A 20,510-nucleotide genomic window follows, 5' to 3' on the forward strand; every position below is an offset into this window, starting at 1 on the left:
TAAACTTAATAATTACATTTAAACTTCAATATAAGTTAATTACACTATAACAAATAATTACATTTAAAATTAAATACTTTTACTCTGTTAAAGTGTTACATATATTTTAAGTATTTTTTTAAGGAATAACAAATTTCTATCAGGTAAGTCTTGTTCTAATTTGAACATTTGTTAATTGCTTATAAGTAGTTATCATTATCTGAAGTTCCTTTTTATAAGATTTCATTTATTGACTCTACAGAGAGAGGAGAGAGGGGGAAGGAACTAGAAGTTTCAACTCATAGTTGCTTCACTTTAGCTATTCATTGATTGATTTTCATATGTGCCTTGTCCAGGCAAGCCCTGAACAGGGTTTTGAACCAGTGAACTCAGCATTCCAGGTTGATGCACTATCCACTGCACCACCATAGGCCAGGCCTGAAGTTCCTTATTGTGCATGATTGTTTCTATACTTGAACTTTTGCATTGTTTAAATAATTCTAGAAAAAAAAATGTACTTCATACAACGCATGAAATTTTAAATCTTCCTTTTTAAATGACATGCACCTTTTAATACTCATACAGTCCCCCACAGAGGCAAAGAATATATGATTGTATTATTACATCACCACTGTCTCTGAATTGCTAGTTATACTATGTCTGTAGCATTTAAGTATTTGAAATGAATGGAGCTTATGGTTTTACTAATACAAACCTTAAAAGAACTCTTAATGTAAGAGTAAAGAAAGTTATTCTCACAAAATTCTTTGTTGAAATAAATGAGTTATTAATTTTGATGAGACAAACCATGTTTCTTTTTTTTTTTTAATTTTAATGGGGTAACATAGATCAGTCAGGATACATAGGTTCAGAGAAAACATCTCCAGGTTATTTTGACATTTGATTATGTTACATACCCATCACCCAGTCAAATTGTCTTCCGTCACCTTCTATCTGGTTTTCTTCGTGCCATTCCCCCACCTCCTCCCTTTTCTCCCTCCCCCCCATAACCACCACACCCTTGTCCATGTCCCTGAGTTTCATTTTTATGTCCCACCTATGTATGGAATCATATAGATCTTAGTTTTTTCTGATTTACTTATTTCACTCAGAATAATGTTATCAAGGTTCATCCATGTTGTTGTAAATGATCTGATGTCATCATTTCTTATGGCTGAGTAGTATTCCACAGTATATATGTACCACATCTTCTTTATCCAATCACCTATTGAAGGGCTTTTTGGTTTCCATGTTTTGGCCACTGTGAACAATGCTGCAGTGAACATCAGGCTGCATGTGTCTTTATGTACCAATCAAACCATGTTTCAAACCAAACTTTAGTTTCAATCCTTGGACTTAAAAGGATGTTTTAACACGGATTTCTGTGTGTATATGTTTAGTGCCTAAATTTACTTTAAATTGAATTTATATTGTAATAAATTCTGCAAAGATCCATTAGAACTTTATAATTATCCAAATCAAGCATTTCTAACCTAGGATCCATGGATGCTTAGAGTTCTAGGGGCTGGTGATTCCCTAAATTATATATAAATTTATATATGTATGTGCTTTATACCTTTTTACTTAGGGAGATAAATCATGACCCCTAGAAAAAGTAAGTTATCATCCTGATTTAGTTCTATTTACCAAAATAGAAAAACCTGGTTCTCAACCAGTACTAAATAATGATATAAATATTTTTAATTTGCGTTGTTATATTCTTCTCTTAAAATATTCTTGACATACTTGTTAAAATCTAAGTTACATTATTTTATGTAGCATAAAGAAAAATTGCTGCTAATTTTACTAAGGCATGCCATCAAAGACATCTAAGATACAACTAGATTTCATAAGAAGACAAAAATATATGTCTTTGAATTTAGAATCTATAAGTATACTATTAAATACTCCTGCAATAATACAGCTATTTTTGCTTGGTAACTATTCTGTCAATACTTTTTCAAAGCACTTAAGAAAATGTTTGTTGAGCCCTGGCCAGTTGACTGAGTGGTAGAGTGTCAGCCCAGCATGTGGAAATCCTGGGTTCAATTCCCGGCCAGGGCACACAGGTGAAGTGCCCATCTGCTTCTCCACCCTCCTCCTTCTCCTTTCTCTCTATCTTTCTCTTCCCCTCCTGCAGCCAAGGCTCAACTGGAGCAAAGTTGGCCTGGGTACTGGATGGCTCCATGGCCTCCTTCCTCAGGCGCTAGAATGGCTCCAGTTGCAACAGAGCAATACCCCAGATGGGCAGAGCATTGCCCCCTGGTGGGCATGCTGCATGGATCCTGGTCGGGCGCAATGGGAGTCTGTCTTTCTGCCTCCCTACTTCTCACTTCAGAAAAATATAAAAAATAAAAATATAAAAATTAATACTAAAAAAAAGAAAGAAAATGTTGAGGAAAATAAAACTATGTGAAAATACTTCTTTTCCTTTAATTAGTTTTTGTTTTCATAATAAATTTCAGTTAGGTATATTGACTTTAAAGTCTTAAGCAAAACAATGTTAAGAGCTCCTTAAATGTTACTTTAAACATAGCAGGAAAATCATCAGTACTCAGGGAGATTTTCCTTGGATACAAAGGCTGTCCTCAAGAACTAGATTTAGGAGTTGGGGCAGCAGGAAGAGGTACGAATTAAGGAAAACTCCCAGGTTTCTGCCTTGAAAAACTAAGTGGATCATGGTACCATTTACCAAGACTGGGAAGAAAGAAAAATTTGAGAGAGAAAAATCTAATTATAGACATAAGTTTGAAACATTGTATGAGTATTAATAAACATATATAAGAATATGAATTTTAGAACAGTTCTAACCTAGAAATATAATTTAGGCGTCATTAGTACAGAGATGCTACTCAAAGCCATGGAATAGATGAAATCACCTAGAGAGACCACAGAGAATTCCACCACTGCCCTTGAAGATTCCAATATTTAGAAATGGGATTGAGGAGGAGGAACTAACAAAGGAGACTGAGAAGTAGCAGCGAGAATGTAAACAGAAAATCAAGTGTGTTATTACAGAAGCCAAGGAAAGAGAATATTTCAAGAAGGGAGCATGGTAGTCAGTTGTATCAGGTGCTACTGAGAGTTTAAGTATGATTAGATTTGGCATGGCTATGATCAGAACTAATTCAATGGAGGGGGTTTGGGTGGGGTAGAAAGTGAAGATATGAAGATGATATGATGTTCAATAAAGAGTAAAACTAATGATACTACAGAAAGAGGGGAATATCAAGAGTGAAGTTCTTTAAAAGGGAGAGAGGGATGGGATCGAGAGCATATATGAAGGTATTAGCCTGTGACTGAAGAGTCACTTTTTTTTATAGGAGGGAAGACAATGGATACAGAATCAGGTGGGGCTGAAGATTTTGTGATATACTCTACACAAGGTGATTATCAATTAAGAACAAAATGTTTGAGGAGACAATGGAATATAATAGTCACTGTGAAGGATAGAAAAGCAGTATGCTAGAGAAACTCAGCAGGGTTGTCAGACAGTACAAGTACCCATTTGAGGTTTCTGTGCCTTAAAGTGAAACCCAGAATGCCAATTACATGTGATTTTCTGCCTAGCAGCCTGAGTGCAGGCACAGAGTAAATGGTTGGGTTTATACAAGTTGAAGTTCTGATAGGTGCATGTGGCAGTGTTGCAGAGGAGCAAGGGAGTGGGTGAGCAATGGCAAAGGGAAGGACTCAAATTGGTTAAAAGAGGAAAGTGAATTGAAAGAAGCAGATTGGAGGTCACTGAGATATAAATAGTATAGAGGAGCAGGATATTTAAACTCATGGTTTTTAAGTAAGTTTCTGGTAATATGAAGTGTCCTGTGACCTTAATGTGTGGTGGAAGTAGAGGGGGAAAAGTTAGGACACAAGGAGGTCAGGAGTTAAATGGGTCATTCACATGGAAATCACTGAATGGCAGGTATTAGGGAAGAGAGGAAGATTGTGAGTCAAAGGCTTAGAGCTGGTTGTTGACTGTGGAAAGGGATGGGCTGATAAAGCCTGGATAGCATTGGGCATTAAAGGAAGAAAGATTTTTTTAAAATTTCATTTATTGATTTTTTAGAGAGAGGATTGAGAAAAGGGATGGGGAGGAAGGAAGCATCAACTTGCAGTCATTGCTTCTCATATGGGCCTTGACAGGGCAAGCCCAGGGTTTTGAAGCAGCAACTGCAGCATTCCAGGTTGATGCTCTATCCACTGTGCAACTACAGGTCAGGCAGAAGATTTTTACCAAGAGGATAATGGGCAATAATGATCTGGAAGCAGCAAAGGGACAGCAAGTTAGGTACTACTGACTGTCTTATATGATACTAAGGTATGTGGGGTGTTTGATAAAAAGCAGCTTAACTTTAGATAGCCACAAGGAAAGCAGTGCTGTTGGGGACAACAGGTTTCAGGTAACGTAAAGCAATAAAGGGAGCAGTCACCAAAGTCTGAGGTTATAAAAGTGTTTACTTAAGACAGACACTTTTAGGAAGGTAGGCACTGTCAGCTAAACTAGCAATTATACTCCTGGACAGGCACATTTAGGTATTCATTCAATGAATCAACGAATGAAACAATGTAAGAGCTAATCTCCTACAGTAATAGTCAAGTATTTTTTTAAATTGTGATGAAATATACAGAGGATTCCCAGATGGCAGCAGAGTAGGCAGATGCACAGACTGCCACCTCCCACCACCAAACTGGATTACAAATTAATTTAGGAACAATCACCGTGAAGAACCAACATTGGTCTAGAACAGGGGTCTCAAACTCGCGGCCCGCCGAACAATTTTCTGCAGCCCACAGACTAATCCACGAAGTTGCGGGCCGCAGAAAATTGTTCGGTGGGCCACATGCGGCCCGCGGGCCGCGAGTTTGAGACCCCTGGTCTAAAAGAACAGGACTCGACCTGTGGTGGCGCAGTGGATAAAGCGATGACCTGGAAATGCTGAGGTCGCCGGTTCGAAACCCTGGGCTTGCCTGGTCAAGGCACATATGGGAGTTGATGCTTCCTGCTCCTCCCCCCTTCTCTCTCTCTCTCTCTCTCTTCTCTCTCTCTCTCTCCTTTCTAAAAAAATAAATAAATAAAATAAAATTTAAAAATATATTAAAAAAAATAAAAGAACAGGACTCAAAAACCAAGGAGCACAGAAGAATCCACACTAATCCTGGTAGGGAGTGTGGGGGCATGGTGGTGGCTCCCCTGCTCCCAGGAGTGAGGGGAGGCTGAAGTTGAGGGTCCAGAAGGGCTCTCATTACAAGGAGACCCTGAGAGATGGGGGCCCTCAGTCTCAGAACCAGAGACCCAGCCTAGAAACCCTGGGACTGGAGGAGACAGCTGGACAGCATTGAATGGGGAGAAGAGTGAAAATTCAGTATGTGGGAAGTGGCTGGGGTGCTTTAAAGGGACAGAGCAGAATATATTGCTCACAGCCACTTGCCTGGGGCTCCGGAGCTAGGAGGGCTGAGAGGACTAACTGGTCTCCCATGAGAAAAGTAGGGAGAGCAAGACAAAGGGTGACAGGGAGAGGAGTGCCTGGGCTGACCTGAGTTAAGCTGACTCATTCTCCAGTGCAGAGGCGGCCATAGCTGGGAGAGGGGTTGAGCCCTCTGCCCAGCACATGCCTAAAGTGGATCCAGGTGTCCCACCTCCAAAGAGCTCTCAGCTACAATCAGCATGAAAGACACTGCAGAAAGGAGGAAGTAAGGGGGAGGAGCAGTGACTCAGGTTTCCAGGGAGACCTGAGCTACACCTCCCACTTCATACTGAGAACATGCCCCACCCCGAGAGTAACTGGCAGAATATACCTTCAGATTCTCAGAGGTCAAACCCACTGCATTCCTGGATAGTTTCAACCAAGCTCCCTGCTGAGTTAAGCAACCAGACAGCAGGCAAATCAAAACTTGAAAGCGGGCTTTACTAGTTAAGGAGACCACAACTTGAACAAGCCTGCAAACCACACACAGGAACAATGGGAAGACAGAGGAACTAAGCCATATGAATCAACGAGAAAAATCTCCAGAGAAAGAGCTGGATGAAATGGAAGTAATTAAGTTACCGGATTCAGAGTTTAAAATAATGATTGTTAGGATGCTTAAGGATCTCAAAGCTACAATGGATAGACTTAATGAGCACCAAAATAAAGAAATTGTAAGCATCAAAAAGGACACTGAAATCGTAAAAAGGAATCAGACAGAAATGACAAACTATCAGAAATGAAGACTACACTAAAAGGAATTAAAAGCAGACTGGATGAAGCACAGGATCGAATCAGCGGCTTAGAGGACAAGATAAGTGAAAGCACGGAAGCACAACAGCAAAGAGAAAAGAGGACCAAAAAGTCTGAGGAAACTCTTAAGAGTGCTCTGTGACAACATAAAGATAAACAATATCCGCATAATTGGGCTTTCTGAAGGAGAAGAAAAAGAACAAGGGATAGAGAACCTGATTGAAGAAATCATAGCTGAAAATTTCCCTAAATTGATGCAGAAAAGAGTCACACAGATTCAAGAAGCACAGAGAAAGAACCCCATTAAAAAAGAACCCAAAGAGACCCACACCAAGACACACCATAATCAAAATACCAAAGCTAAGAGATAAAGAATATGAAAAGCTGCAAAAGAAAAGCAGTCAATCACCTACAAAGGAAACCCCATAAGGATGACATCCTACTTTTCAACAGAAACACTTGTGGCCAGAAGGGAATAGCAAGAAATAGTCAAAGTAATGCAGAACAAGAACCTATAACCAAAACTTCTTTATCTGACAAGGCTATCATTTAATATTAGAGGAGAAATAAAAAGCTTCCCAGACAAAAAACAAAAATAAACACACAAAAAAAACAAAAAACCTCGAGGAATTCATTACAACCAAACAAATGCTGCAAGAAATGTTAAGGGGCCTGCTATAAACAGAACAAAGTGGGGGGGGATCTAGTAAAAGAGGAATGTAGATTTAAAGAATAAAATGGCAATAAATAACTATATATCAATAACCTTTCCGCTCTGGACTAAATGCTCCAATCAAAAGACATAGGGTAGCTGCATGGATAAGAAAACAGGACCTGTACATATGCTGTCTACAAGAGACCCACCTCAAGACAAAAGATATGCATAGACTGAAAGTAAAAGGATGGAAAATATTTCATGCAAACAGAAATGAAAAAAAGAAGCTGGGGTAGCAATATTTATATCTGACAAAATAGACTTTAAAACAAAAACTATAGTAAGGGATAAAGAAGGTCACTACATAATGATAAAGGGAACAATCCAACAGGAAGAGATAACCATTATTAATATCTATGCACCTAATACATGAGCACCTAAATATATAAACAGACTTTGATGACATAAAGGGTGAGATCAACAGCAATACTATAATAGTGGGGGATTTCAATACCCCACTAACATCACTGGATAGATCCTCAAGAAAGAAAATTAACAAAGAAACAGACTTAAGGGACACACTAGATCAACTGGATTTAATAGATATCTTCAGAACCTTTCACCCTAAAGCAGCAGAATACACATTCTTTTCAAGTGCTCATGGTACATTCTATAGGACAGGACACATGTTAGGGCATAAAACAAGTCTCAACAAATTTAAGAAGATTGAAATCATATGAAGCATCTTCTCTGACCACAATGGCATAAAACTAGAAATCAACTACAATAGAAAAACTGAAAAACACTCAAACACTTGGAAACTAAACAGCATGTTATTGAATAAAGAATGGGTCAGCAATGAGATCAAGGAAAAAATAAAAAATTTCCTTAAAGAAATGAAAATAAGCATACAACAACTCAAAATTTATGGGACACAGCAAAAGCAGTCCTGAGAGGGAAATTCCTAGCAGTACAGGCAACCCTAAGAAGTTAGAAAAAGCTCAAATAAACAACTTAATACTGCAACTAAAAGAACTAGAAAAAGAACAGCAAGTAAAGCCCAGAGGAAGTAGAAGGAAGGAAATAATAAAGATCAGAGCAGAAATAAATGACATAGAAGCTAAAAAAACAATACAGAGGATCAATGAAACCAAGAGCTGATTCTTTGAAAAGGTAAACAAGATTGATGAACCTTTAACCAGACTCACCAAGAAAAAAAGAGGACTCAAATAAATAAAATTAGAAATGAGAGTGGAGAAGTAACAACTGATATAGCAGAAATACAAAGGATTGTAAGAAAATACTATGAAGAATTGTATGCCAAAAAATTAGACAACCTAGGTGAAATGGAAAAATTCCTTGAAACATATAATCTTTCCAAAATCAATCTGGAAGAATCAGAAAACCTAAACAGACCGATTACAACAAATGAGATCAAAAAAGTTATCAAAATACTCCCAACAAACAACCCTGAGCCAGATGGCTTCACAGGTGAATTCTACCAAATATTCAAAGAAGAACTAACTCCTATCCTTCTCAAGCCATTTCAAAAAATTCAAGAGGAGGGAGGACTTCCAAGCTCCTTTTATGAGGCAGCTATAATTCTGATTCCAAAACCAGGCAAAGACAATACAAAGAAAAAACTGCAGGCCAATATCCCTGATGAATTTAGATGCTAAAATTCTCAACAAAATATTAGCAAACCAGATCCAGCAATACATGAAAAAAATCATACATCATGATCAAGTGGAATTTATTCTGGGGAGGCAAGGCTGGTACAGTATATGCAAATCAATCAATGTGATTCATCACATAAACACAAGGAAGGAGAAAAACCACATGATAATATCAATAGATGCAGAAAAAGCATTTGATAAAATCTAGCACCCATTTATGATCAAAACTCTCAGGAAAGTGGGAATACAGGGAACATACCTCAACATGGTAAAGGCCATCTATGACAAACCACAGCCAACATCATACTCAATGGGCAAAAGTTAAAATCTCCTTAAGATCAGGAACAAGGTAGGGGTATCCCCTTTCACTACTCTTATTCAACATAGTTCTGGAAGTCCTAGCCACAACAATCAAAAAAGAAAAAATAAAAGGCATCCAAATTGGAAAAGTAGAACTATCATTATTTGCTGCTGATGATACTGTACATAGAAAACCTTAAAGTCCCAGTCAAAAAACTACTGGACCTTCCAAATAGCTCCAGATATATGGAAAAGATTTATATAGGCGGAAGGGGATCCTCAAACCCCTCAGCGAGATCTTCTGAGCATGGCTTTTAAGATACCAAGAGGCAGAAAAAGCCCAGAGATCAGGTGAACTACCAGCTTTTAGGATACACCCTTAAAGGCTCCAATGCCCCAAAGGGGTCTCATAGGATGCCATCTGGGTCCTGCTTCAATAGTGGAAAGGAAGGTCATTGAGCTAAAGCCTGCCAGGCTTACATGCCTCTGTTGTGAGGAAACAGGGACACTGGAAGGTAGGCTTCCCCCTTGCTCCTCTAAGGGAGGGTTCAGTCCCTCCCAACCCTGCTCCAGCCACCTATGACCTAACCTTGCCCAGAATGCTGGGGTTTGCCACTGAAGGCTGAAGTTGCCCAGGGCCATCAGCCCCATCTACGACACTGTGGACAAGCCTAGGGTATTTCTTCCAAGCAGGTAAACTGATCTCATTTGCACAAGGGCCACTTAACTATGTCTTGCCTGAATAGTCAGGTTTTTTATTCTTCCCTCGAAGATCTGTTGTGGGTGTTGATAGTCCTATTTTCTGCTGCTTTGTTTAATATATAGTGTTTCCTCTATTCCTCCTACCTCAATGCCCCACACATATTTCAGGCTGGAACCTGCTCCTAATTTAGAGCTCTCTTTCCCCCTTTTGCCAACTTCTATTATGAATCTACCTTTGCCACCCAGCTTAGTGTATCCCAAGGTTCTCTTTACCACGCCACGGTCGCAGAGCTCCAGGGAAAAGCAACCTGGTCTCATCTCTCCAGGCAGAGGAGAACAGAAGCTCCATCTCCACACATGCTGCGGATGGCTTTTCCAGTCTACCTGAATCATTACCAGCTAGAAGCAGTGGTCATTGGGACTTGGTCGTGAGCTGCAAAGTATAGAATTGTGACAATTCCAGTGCCATGCAGACTTTTCCTGGACTCCTGCTCCTTGTGACAGCTCCTAACAGATTGAACTGGGGTTGGGTTGCATTTTTCAGGGATTTGGCATGGTGATGGTGCCAACTTGGACTTGGTGAACATGTTAAGGACACCACTCTTTTATGGATTCTTGCTGTATTGGCCAAGAGTTTGCTTAAAGGATTTAATCACTGTAAAAAAATAAAATAGAAGACTGGATAAAGAAGATGTGGCACATACACACCATGGTATACTATTCAGCCATAAGAAATGATGACATCGGATCATTTACAACAAAATGGTGGGATCTTGATAACATTACACGGAGTGAAATAAGTAAATCAGAAAAAAACAAGAACTGCAGGATTCCATTCGTTGGTGGTACATAAAAACGAGACTAAGAGACATGGACAAGAGTGTGGTGGTTACGGGGGGACGGGGGGAGGGAAGGAGGGAGAGGGGGAGGGGCACAAAGAAAACTAGATAAAGGTGACAGAGGTCAATCTGACTTTGGGTGATGGGTATGCAACATAATTGAATGACAAGATAACCTGGACATGTTTTCTTTGAATATATGTACCCTGATTTATTGATGTCACCCCATTAAAATTAATAAAAATTTATTAAAAAAAAAACTATTGGACCTGATAAATGAATTCAGCAAGGTGGCAGGATATAAAATTAATATTAAGAAATCAGAGGCATTTTTATACACCAACAATGAACTGTCTGAGAGAAAAATTAATAAAACAAGCCCCTTCACTATTGCAACAACAAAAAAATAAAGTAACTAGGAGTAAATTTTAAAAAGTACATTAAAGACTTGTACTCGGAAAATTATAAAACATTGATAAAAGAAATCAAGGAAGATACAAACAAGTGGAAGCATATTCCGTGTTCATGGATAGGAAGAATAAACATCATTTAAATGTCTATATTACCCAAAGCAATTTATAAATTCAATGCAATTCCTATTAAAATATCAATGACATACCTCAAAGATATAGAACAAATATTCCAAAAATTCATATGGAACCAAAAAAGAACATGAATAGCCTCAGCAATCTTAAAAAAGAAGAATAAAGTGGGTGGTATCACACTTCCTGATATCAGGTTATACTACAAGGCCATTGTACTCAAAACAGCTTGGTACTGGCATAAGAACAGGCATATAGATCAATGGAACAGAACAGAAAACCCAGTAATAAACCCGCACCTTTATGGACAATTGATATTTGACAAAAGAGGTAAGAGCATACAATGGAGTAAAGACAGTCTCTTTAAAAAATGGTGTTGGGAAATTTGGGGCAGCCATCTGTAAAAAAATGAAACTAGACCACCAACTTACACTATTCACAAAAATAAACTCAAATGGATAGAAGACTTAAATGTAAGTCTTGAAATCATAAGCATCTTAGAAGAAAACATAAGCAGTAAGCTCTCGGACATCTCTCGCAGCAATATATTTGCTGATTTATTCCAAGGGCAAGTGAAATAAAGGACAGGATAAACAAATAGGACTATATCAAACTAAAAAGCTTTTGCACAGCTAAAGACAATATGAACAATATAAAAAGACAACCATATAATGGGAGAACATATTCGACAATACATCTGATAAGGGGTTAATAACCAAAATTGATAAAGAACTTGTGCCAGGGCACACAGGAGAAGCGCCCATTTGCTTCTCCACCCCTCCGCCGCGCTTTCCTCTCTGTCTCTCTCTTCCCCTCCCGCAGCCAAGGCTCCATTGGAGCAAAGATGGCCCAGGCGCTGGGGATGGCTCTGTGGCCTCTGCCTCAGGCGCTAGAGTGGTTCTGGTCGCAACATGGCGACGCCCAGGATGGGCAGAGCATCGCCCCCTGGTGGGCAGAGCTTCGCCCCTGGTGGGCGTGCCGGGTGGATCCCGGTCGGGCGCATGCGGGAGTCTGTCTGACTGTCTCTCCCTGTTTCCAGCTTCAGAAAAATGAGAAGAAAAAAAAAAAAAAGAACTTGTAAAACTCAACACCAGGAAGATAAACAATCCAATAAAAAAATGGGCAAAAGAAATGAATAGATTTCTCCAAAGAGAACATACAGATGGCCAATAGGCAGATGAAAAAATTTTAATCACTAATCTTTAGAGAAATGCAAATTAAAACCACCATGAGATAACACCTCCCACCAGTCAGAATGGCACTCATTAACAAAACAACACACAAGTGCTGGTGAAGATGTGGAGAAAAGGGAACCTTTTGCACTGCTGGTGGAAATGCAGACTGGTGCAGCCACTGTGGAAAACAGTTTGGAGAGTCCTCAAAAAATTAAAAGTGGAACTGCCTTTTGATCCAGCCATCCCACTTTTAGGAATATATCCTAAGTACACCACATCACTGATTCAAAAGAAATGCACCTCCATGTTTATGGCAGCATTGTTTACAATAGCCAAGATCTGGAAACAGCCCAAGTGCACATCAGTGGACGAGTGGATTAAAAAGCGGTGGTACATACAGAAAATGGATTATGGGGCCATGAAAAAGAAGGAAATCTTACCTTTTGCTACATAGATGGACCTGGAAACTATTATGTTAAGTGAAATAAGCTAGGCAGAGAAAGAAAAATATATAATATCATTCATTTGAGAAATCCAATGAACAATATGAACTGAGGGTTCATGTTTAGGAATGGAATAGAGACAGAGGTGGGATCAAACAGACCATAGGGAAAGCAGACAGAGGGAAAGGGGATGATAGGATGGGATCAGAGAAGGAAAAAAGATTGGTGAAATTATATATACATAACGCAGCATTATAGAGTGAAAAGCAAATCCTGGAGGGAAGGGGGGAGGATGTTGCAGGGAGGGGGCAAGGGGATGTTAGGGGAACATGGGGGAGGGGGATGCATTTGGGGGAGGGGACACTAAAATCTATGTAAACAATAAATTTTAAAAAGATATAAAAAAAATCTTAGTATAGAAATTAAGTCATCCACGCAAATAAGTAAAACAAAATCAACACAATAAAAATAGGTCATTTTATGAGAAAAAAAGACATAACAGTGGTGTTATGTACATTCACATTGTTACCACAACCCATGTCAATAACCTTTTCATTTCCCCAAACTGAAATTTCATACCCATTAAGTAACTTCCTACTCTTCCTTTACCCAGCCCCTGAACACCACCATTCTACACTCAATCTCAGTGAATTTGACTTCTCTAGTACCTCACACTAAGTGGAATCATAGATTGGTCCTTTTTGTTTGGCTTATTTTAGTATAATTTCTTCAAGGTTCATCCATGTTGTAGCTTGCATTAGAATTTCTTTCCTGTTTAAGACTGAATAATAACATTTAGCATTTTAAGGAGTATTTCTCATTTATACTTTTTTCCTTCTTCACATAGGGGCTGCTGTGTTTTGTATTGCTCCAAATGCAGTATTTCCGTTTGAACTATATAATGAAGAATATTTAGAACAAAGGGATATCTATCTGACTCAGTGCCAGCAACAGCTCCTACAGTTTATTGCTACATATGGACCCGGGTCATCTATTTTCACTAGTGATGAATAGGCAATCTGAGGAAAATTTTCTTCATTCCTACTTATGCAGTGAAAAGAAGTAAGAGTAATTTTGAAGTAATGCTTCAGGTAGTATTGTGTGTAGTACATTAGGATGCCACCTTAAAAAATATAAAATAATGGTCTCTTTTTAAGTTAATTGCTAATAGAATAAACATTAATTCAGATCCCAAAGCCAATAGCAGAAATATAAAATTTAAGAGAATCCTTAAAAAAAAAAAAAAAATACTCTGGCTAGCCCAGTGTTCCAGAGATAAAACTGTAAGGAATGTTGGAAGTTAAGCAATGCATAAAATGGTAACTGTTATGTAGTTCCTGCCATTTGTCACAAGATGGCAACAGCACTTTAACTTTTTTTTTTTTTTTAATAATTTTTTTTTTAATTTTTATTTTTATTTATTCATTTTTTTAGAGAGGAGAGAAAGAGAGGGAGAGAAAGAGACAGAAAGGAGAGAGAGACAGAGAGAGAGAAGGGGGGAGGTGCTGGAAGCATCAACTCCCATATGTGCCTTGACCAGGCAAGCCCAGGGTTTTGAACCGGCAACCTCAGCGTTTCCAGGTTGACACTTTATCCACTGCGCCACCACAGGTCAGGCAGCACTTTAACTTTTATTTTATTTATTTTATTTATTCATTTTTAGAGAGGAGAGAGAGACAGAGAGAAGGGGGGGGAGGAGCTGGAAGCATCAACTCCCATATGTGCCTTCACACCAGGCAAGCCCAGGGTTCCAAACCGGCGACCTCAGCATTTCCAGGTCAACGCTTTATCCACTGCGCCACCACGGGTCAGGCCGGCAACAGCACTTTTGAGTACTTACAAATTATTTTTAAATGTTTTCTCTTCTTGCACATGTTAACTGACAATTTATGTAACTAGAAGCCTCAAATTTAAGGACTTTTTGTGCTTTACTAGATATTGACATGCCCATTACATATAGTTTTGTAAGCCCTAATTATGGAGTCAGGAAAAGTCTTGAAATTTTTCCATTTTTTAATATGCCAGGTTAAACAAACAAAAAATCAAATCAAATAAGGAGCAATAATTGGCTCTTTAAAGCTAACTGGTTACAAGAGTGCCAAAAGGCCAAGAAACCAGTTAGTAAACCAAGTCTCCATTTTTTTAGGGAAGGTATCTGCTCTTAAAAGGTAGGGACACCATGAGAAAATATACTTCTTGTAAAATCCCCAAATCTGTTTTCCTTTTTCAAACTTGAACTTTATTCACTATAAGGTATCACAAAATTGCCACCTTTTAAAAAATACTTTGATTTTACAGAGGAGACAGAGTTGGGGATCAAGAAGTATCAACTCATAGATGCTTCACTTTAGTTGTTTGACTGCTTGAATGTGCCTTGACAGGACAAAGCTCAGGGTTTTGAACTAGCAACCTTAGGTTAGCACTCCAGGTCTATGCTTTAATCCACCACGCCACCACAGGCCAGGCAATTGCTCTTTTAACTGTGATAATTACCATGCATCGATCTTTTTAGAAATTGATACTTAAAGGCAATTGTTTTAAAAAGTACTTATTATAATTCTATATTGTTAAGCCTTATTTTGTGGCTTCTTATACTACTATATTTAATACTCTCCTGGTTCTGATGAAGGCCAAGTATTTTATAAAAGACCCATAAAATGTCCTCCATTTTACAATTGTGTTAAGGTTCTGTTAAAACAAGAGTACGAATACTGGCAGGGGAATGTTTTTTATCTTTGATGGCAGTGATCATAAATCTTGCTATACACATTTGTTTTCCATATTGAAATTATAACCCTAAACAAAAATTACTATGGGACTCAACTGGGGAAAAACAAGATTTACTTAAATCTTCACCCAGGTAGAATTCCACGTTTAAGACTGAATTCTCAAGTCCTGGACAGACTGGGAATGTCCAATCACTATTTTCCTTATTACAGTAATTATTTGTACTAGGATTGTGAATAGTTTACAAAGGTAAAAAAAGCAAAATAATAACTCATAGGTCATAGGTGAAACCTTTTGAGGGGCAATTCATTATTTTCCAACTACAGTTGTCCCCCTTATCCACGGGACATCTTCCAAGACCTCCAAGTGGAAGTATGAATAGTGCACTTTTCCCTTATACATGCATACCTATAAGGCTAAATTTATAAATTAGGCACAGATTTAACAAAATTATACTATAATAAAAGGGTTACTTAACAGGCTTCAATACCATGATAGCTACAGACGAGCAGGTAGGCAATGTACAGTGTGGATACGATAAAAAGAATGCTTCAGCCTGACCCGATGCCCAGCAGATAAAGCATAAACTTGGGAGTGCTGGGCTAACCAGTTCAAAAGCCTGGGTTTGCCTGGTGGACACATAGAAGTAGCAATTACTGCCTGACCACGCAGTGGCGTAGTGGATAGAGCGTTGGACTGGAACAGAGGACCCAGGTTGAAACCCCAAGGTTGCTGGCTTGAGTGCCAGTTCATCAGCCTTGAGCATGAAATCACCTGCTCTGCTGTAGGCGCTCCTCCCACCCCCTTCAAGGCACATGAGAAAGCAATCAATTAACTAAGATGCTGCAACAGTTGATGCTTCTCATCTCTTACCCTTTCTGTCCCTCAACCCCAAAAATAAAAAACAGCAACTACGGGTTGATGCTTTGTTTCTCCACCCCCTTTTTAATTAAATTAACATCTTTAAAAACATTATTCACGTTACTCAGAACCATATGCAATTTAAAACTTAGAAATTATTCTTGGGTTTTTCTATTCATTATTTTTGGACCATAGATAAAGGACTACTGTACCATATTTCAGGTATAACAGAAAAACCGTTTCTGATGGGAAGGCTGGCAGTTATCTTGTATACAGTGATAAGGGTCCTTTTCAGAAATCCCCAAAGGCAAGGGGCATAGAAACATCTAGAAATATCTCCCCGGCTGCCTACCACTTCAAGAATCACAATCCACAAAAACACAAATAAGCTATTTACATACCACCCCAAAAGGATGAGAAAAAGAAGTCTTACTGCCTGACCAGGTGGTGGTGCAGTGGATACAGCCTTGACTTGTGACACAAGAGGAACCAAATTCAAAACCCCGAGGTTGCTTGCAGACTTGAGCAAGGGGTCACTGGCTCTGCTGGAGCCCCCTGGTCAATGCACACACGAGAAAGCAATCTGAATAACTAAAGTGCTGCAACTATGAGTTGACGCTTTTCATCTCTCCCTTCCTGTCTGACTGCCTGTCCCTATATGCCCCCCTGTTTCTTGCTTAAAAAAACAAACCCCAAAGTCTTACTAGTGACTAAGAATGGACACGATTTACTGTCTTAAAAACAGATTTTATTGCCCAGCCAAGTATTCAAACATGTATTTTCTATGTAATTTGTTGCAGGGTGATCAGTGTTAAGTATTAATTTTCATTATTTGCTTCAATTCATGTCTTCTTGACGTCTTTTTTTTCCTTCCAAAATGTCACATACCATACCTTAAAAAAAAAAAAATCAGAAATAGTGAAAATCATTCCATGCAAAGGAAAATCATACCCCTAAATAAGGGCAACTAACAGGAAATGGCCCCAGCCCTTTTGAATTATCAACAGATGCTTGACAAACCAGAATTACTTACCTATGGCAATGAAAAATTGTTAAATATCACAGCTAAGAATTTGAACATTCATTCATTCATCTCCAGCTACCTACAACATGCTGAAAAGAACAATTCAGATTTTAGTAAAAAAAAAAAAAATGCATTATAGTTGAAGTCACATAATGTCAATACAAATTACTGGCACCTCAGTCTTAGAATTATTTCTTCAAAGAAACTCTCAGCTGGGTAAACGGCAAAAACTAAGTTAAGTCATCATTGTGCCAGTTATTAAACCTTTCTATGTCAAAAGTGCAAATATTTTTGGCACTGTTCATCAGGAACAATACCACAAATACATTAAAAAAAAACAACCAATATTAACCTTTGGTATCTTGTTACATCCAGTTGTTCTCCTAGGATTTTAGTCATCCTCCGTGATTAGTTTTTGGAAAATATCCATGACAACCTTCAATTCATAGGCTCTGCTGCATCTGAAAAATTAGTATTTCATTGTAAATTTTTATTCATATTGTACCTCTTTTGTCATTTTATATGCAGGAATGGCCCAGTTAAGTATTTTTCTTATCAGAAACTATAAATTAAATCATACTTGTAATCTTCCTAATTTTTAAAAACTACTAACATTGAGACCATGTAGCAGAGTCATTTTCTATTTGCTGTTTAATACATCTTGAATGGAACACAAGAACGTACTTGTTGCTTAATTCTACCTTTTTGGTAGTCAAAACTGATAAACCTAAAAATTTCTACAATGACTTCAGAATGTGTTAATCCTTTTGGTTGATTAGGCCCAAATGATCTTTCCAACCTGGAAATGGGTTCATTAGCAAGGGCAGGAAAAATGGTGGATATTTTCTGTTCTTTACTGTGGCAGTATTGATTTTAAAAGATGATGGTCCTAATGAATTCCCAGCCAGTTTTTCTGTCTCAGCTGGACAAGGAGGTATGAGCCAGAATAAAGCTTAGATATGTAAAATCAAGTGTGCAGACCTCCAACTAAAAGCATTACAATGACAAATCTAATAGTTTTAGATCAGAGATAAATCTTGTTGGCATCATTATTGGACAAAGTCCTGAATTAAGTCTCAAGTTGCCTGAAAACACTTAGGCCCTGCTGGGGGCATAGTCAAGGTCACAGACCTTGTCCTAGAGTAAAATCATTGAAGAGAGCTATTGGAAATACTTAATAAAACATCAAATGTTTGCCCTATATCATTTTCATGTCTTGAAATGCTGAAATATTTCATATAATCTGTTAGGAACACAGACTATTGGTTATGAATTACAACTTGGATAATTTCCTTTTAATGATTCATAGGAATTACAGCCACACGCACAGAACTACTCGTGTAATGTCTAAAACAGGAAGTGTTTACAGATAGTGTGGCAAAAGTAGGTTTACAGTTGTTTGTATGGACATTAATACTATAAGTAATAATACAAGAATTAACTGTGTTGGCCTTGGCCAGTTGGCTCGGCAGTGGAGCATCCGCCCGGAGTGTGGAAGTCCGGGCTCGATTTCTGGCCAGGGCACACAGAAGCACCCATCTGCTTCTCCACCCTTCCCCCTCTCCTTTTTCTCTCTTCTACTCCTGCAGCCAAGGGTCCATGAGAGGCTAGTTGGCTCAGACCCTGAGGATGGCTCCATGGCCTCCACCTCAGGTGCTGGAATGGCTCCGGTTGCAGCAGGGCATCGCCCCCTAGTGGGCATGCCGGGTGGATCTGGTTGGGCTCATGCGGGAGTCTGTCTGCCTACCCCCCCCCCTTCTCACTTTGGAAAAATACAAAAAAATAAACAAACTGTTTCATGTACTCACAACTGTAAACCCACCTTGTACAGCACTACCCATCCCACTCAAAATACCAAGAGACTGGACGGCAAGGGGAATGGGATAGGAAAGCAACTAGGTACTGCAGAATTGGTAATATTCCAGTTCTTAAATCTCTTGAGTATTTATTGTGTTGTAGGATTTAGGTGCCTTATCAATACTTCTTATCAAAAAGGATGACTAACACCAAATATAAACTATTTTAACAACACATTTGCCCTGTTTAAAAGCAACATATTTGAAATTTGGGGAAGAGGAAAAAATACCACGTGACCATCCTAAATCTCATCGACGAGATATTGAGCTTTTGGCCAGTTTTTTTCTATCACATGCCGACGTAGCCATCTTTACATAAATGCAAGGAGGCACTAACGGCCCAAGGGCCTTCTATACCGTGCACCTTTTCTTCAACTTCAGTGCCGATTTTTAGAGTCTGCTTAGAAAATTAGATCCAGAGCACATGCCAAGTACGTAGCTCCGTATCGAGATTGTAACTGTTCCGTTAGCAGGTAAACTGTGCTATTAACAATTTAAAAAATCACAAAGTACAGTTAAGTAAGGGTTTTATATCTAAGAGAAAAGAATCCCTACCTCCTTTATAAAATAACCACTACTAAGGATGTGTCGCCTATTTAAGGTACGCTGACCCCTTCTGGGCCACTCACAAACTATACCAGAGACACAAACAAAAGGGCTCCGGAGAACGCTTGGGTGACACCAAGCCACCGGCTGCGCCGTCCCGCCGCCTCGGATCCCACTGCATCCCCCACAGGCCCTCAGTGTCTGAGCGGAGCACAGGAAACCCGCGATGACAAGAGAAGGGTCAGGACTTGCAGGTGATTACTCACAAAATAAGACTGCGCAGATGGCGTGGTGGTAGGACCATGGCCGCGTCAACTGGGGTGATGGCAGAGGCTGCACCCGGTTAAGAGGCCGAGGCCAAAGGAACAGAGGCCGGGCGGCGGGCTTGGGCTCCCGCACGGTGACGGGTTCGCAGGAGAAAGGCAGGAGGAACTGAGGTCGCTGAAACTCACCTCGAAAAGGCGGGTAAATGGGCCTGCGACGCAGCCACCGGACCCGCGAGATCCGCATGGCCCACGATACCCAGGACAACTAACTCCGCACACGGCCCAGCAGGAAAGAAAGGGGAAGGCCGCCACGGGCTCTTAAGCACTGCGGTGAGGTGCCCCGCCCCTTCCGGGCTTGGCTCCGCCCCTGCCAGCCGAGCGCGCCGGCGGCGGAGTAGGGACTAAGCGCGAGGCGGCGTGTGGGGCATGGCCTGGGCCGGCATCCCCTTCCCCAGCCTGTTGGTCTTCGGTACGTCCTGCATTCGCTCCAAGTTAAGTTGAGGGGTATTTGGAACGCCCAAGTTGGAGGAAGGGTATGGCCCCCTTCACGTACACATAAGAACCAGTTATAGAAAAAAGGAAGCTTTTGTATTTTCCCTGTGTTATAGCAATAGCTACTATTAGTATTTTGATAATATTAATAGAGGTTTAAAAATAGCATTCATAAAGCAGTCAACGGCCTTGTTATTGATTTTCCAGCTCTG

At 39.5% G+C, this 20,510-nt stretch overlaps 1 protein-coding gene, 1 long non-coding RNA gene and 1 other non-coding gene across 4 annotated transcripts in view; 1 reads left to right on the plus strand and 2 right to left on the minus strand.

Moving 5' to 3' along the window:
• The window catches only part of MCMDC2 (minichromosome maintenance domain containing 2), a 43,369-nt gene extending 29,679 nt beyond the window's left edge, over positions 1-13,690 (plus strand). The window contains exon 14 of the mRNA XM_066264678.1: positions 13,374-13,690. Within this exon, the coding sequence (XP_066120775.1) occupies positions 13,374-13,540 (167 nt within the window). The 3' untranslated portion in view covers positions 13,541-13,690. The remainder of the gene's footprint in view (positions 1-13,373) is intronic.
• Positions 13,691-16,824: 3,134 nt separating this feature from the next.
• Positions 16,825-20,123, minus strand: LOC136329676 (uncharacterized). 2 transcript variants are annotated; one of them, XR_010730240.1, is made up of 4 exons: positions 19,807-20,108; positions 17,491-17,599; positions 17,148-17,227; positions 16,825-17,007 (listed from the first exon to the last, which is right to left on the minus strand). It is a non-coding gene; the product is annotated as an uncharacterized lncRNA (long non-coding RNA). The 2 variants fall into 2 exon arrangements; XR_010730239.1 differs by having other exon boundaries at positions 16,826-17,007; positions 19,993-20,123.
• Positions 17,306-17,394, minus strand: LOC136332412 (small nucleolar RNA SNORD87). The gene has a single exon (XR_010730677.1). It is a non-coding gene; the product is annotated as a small nucleolar RNA SNORD87 (small nucleolar RNA).
• Positions 20,124-20,510: the final 387 nt, after the last annotated feature.

The sequence above is a fragment of the Saccopteryx bilineata genome, chromosome 3 (assembly GCF_036850765.1).
Source record: "Saccopteryx bilineata isolate mSacBil1 chromosome 3, mSacBil1_pri_phased_curated, whole genome shotgun sequence".
In the NCBI taxonomy this organism is placed as follows: domain Eukaryota; kingdom Metazoa; phylum Chordata; class Mammalia; order Chiroptera; family Emballonuridae; genus Saccopteryx; species Saccopteryx bilineata.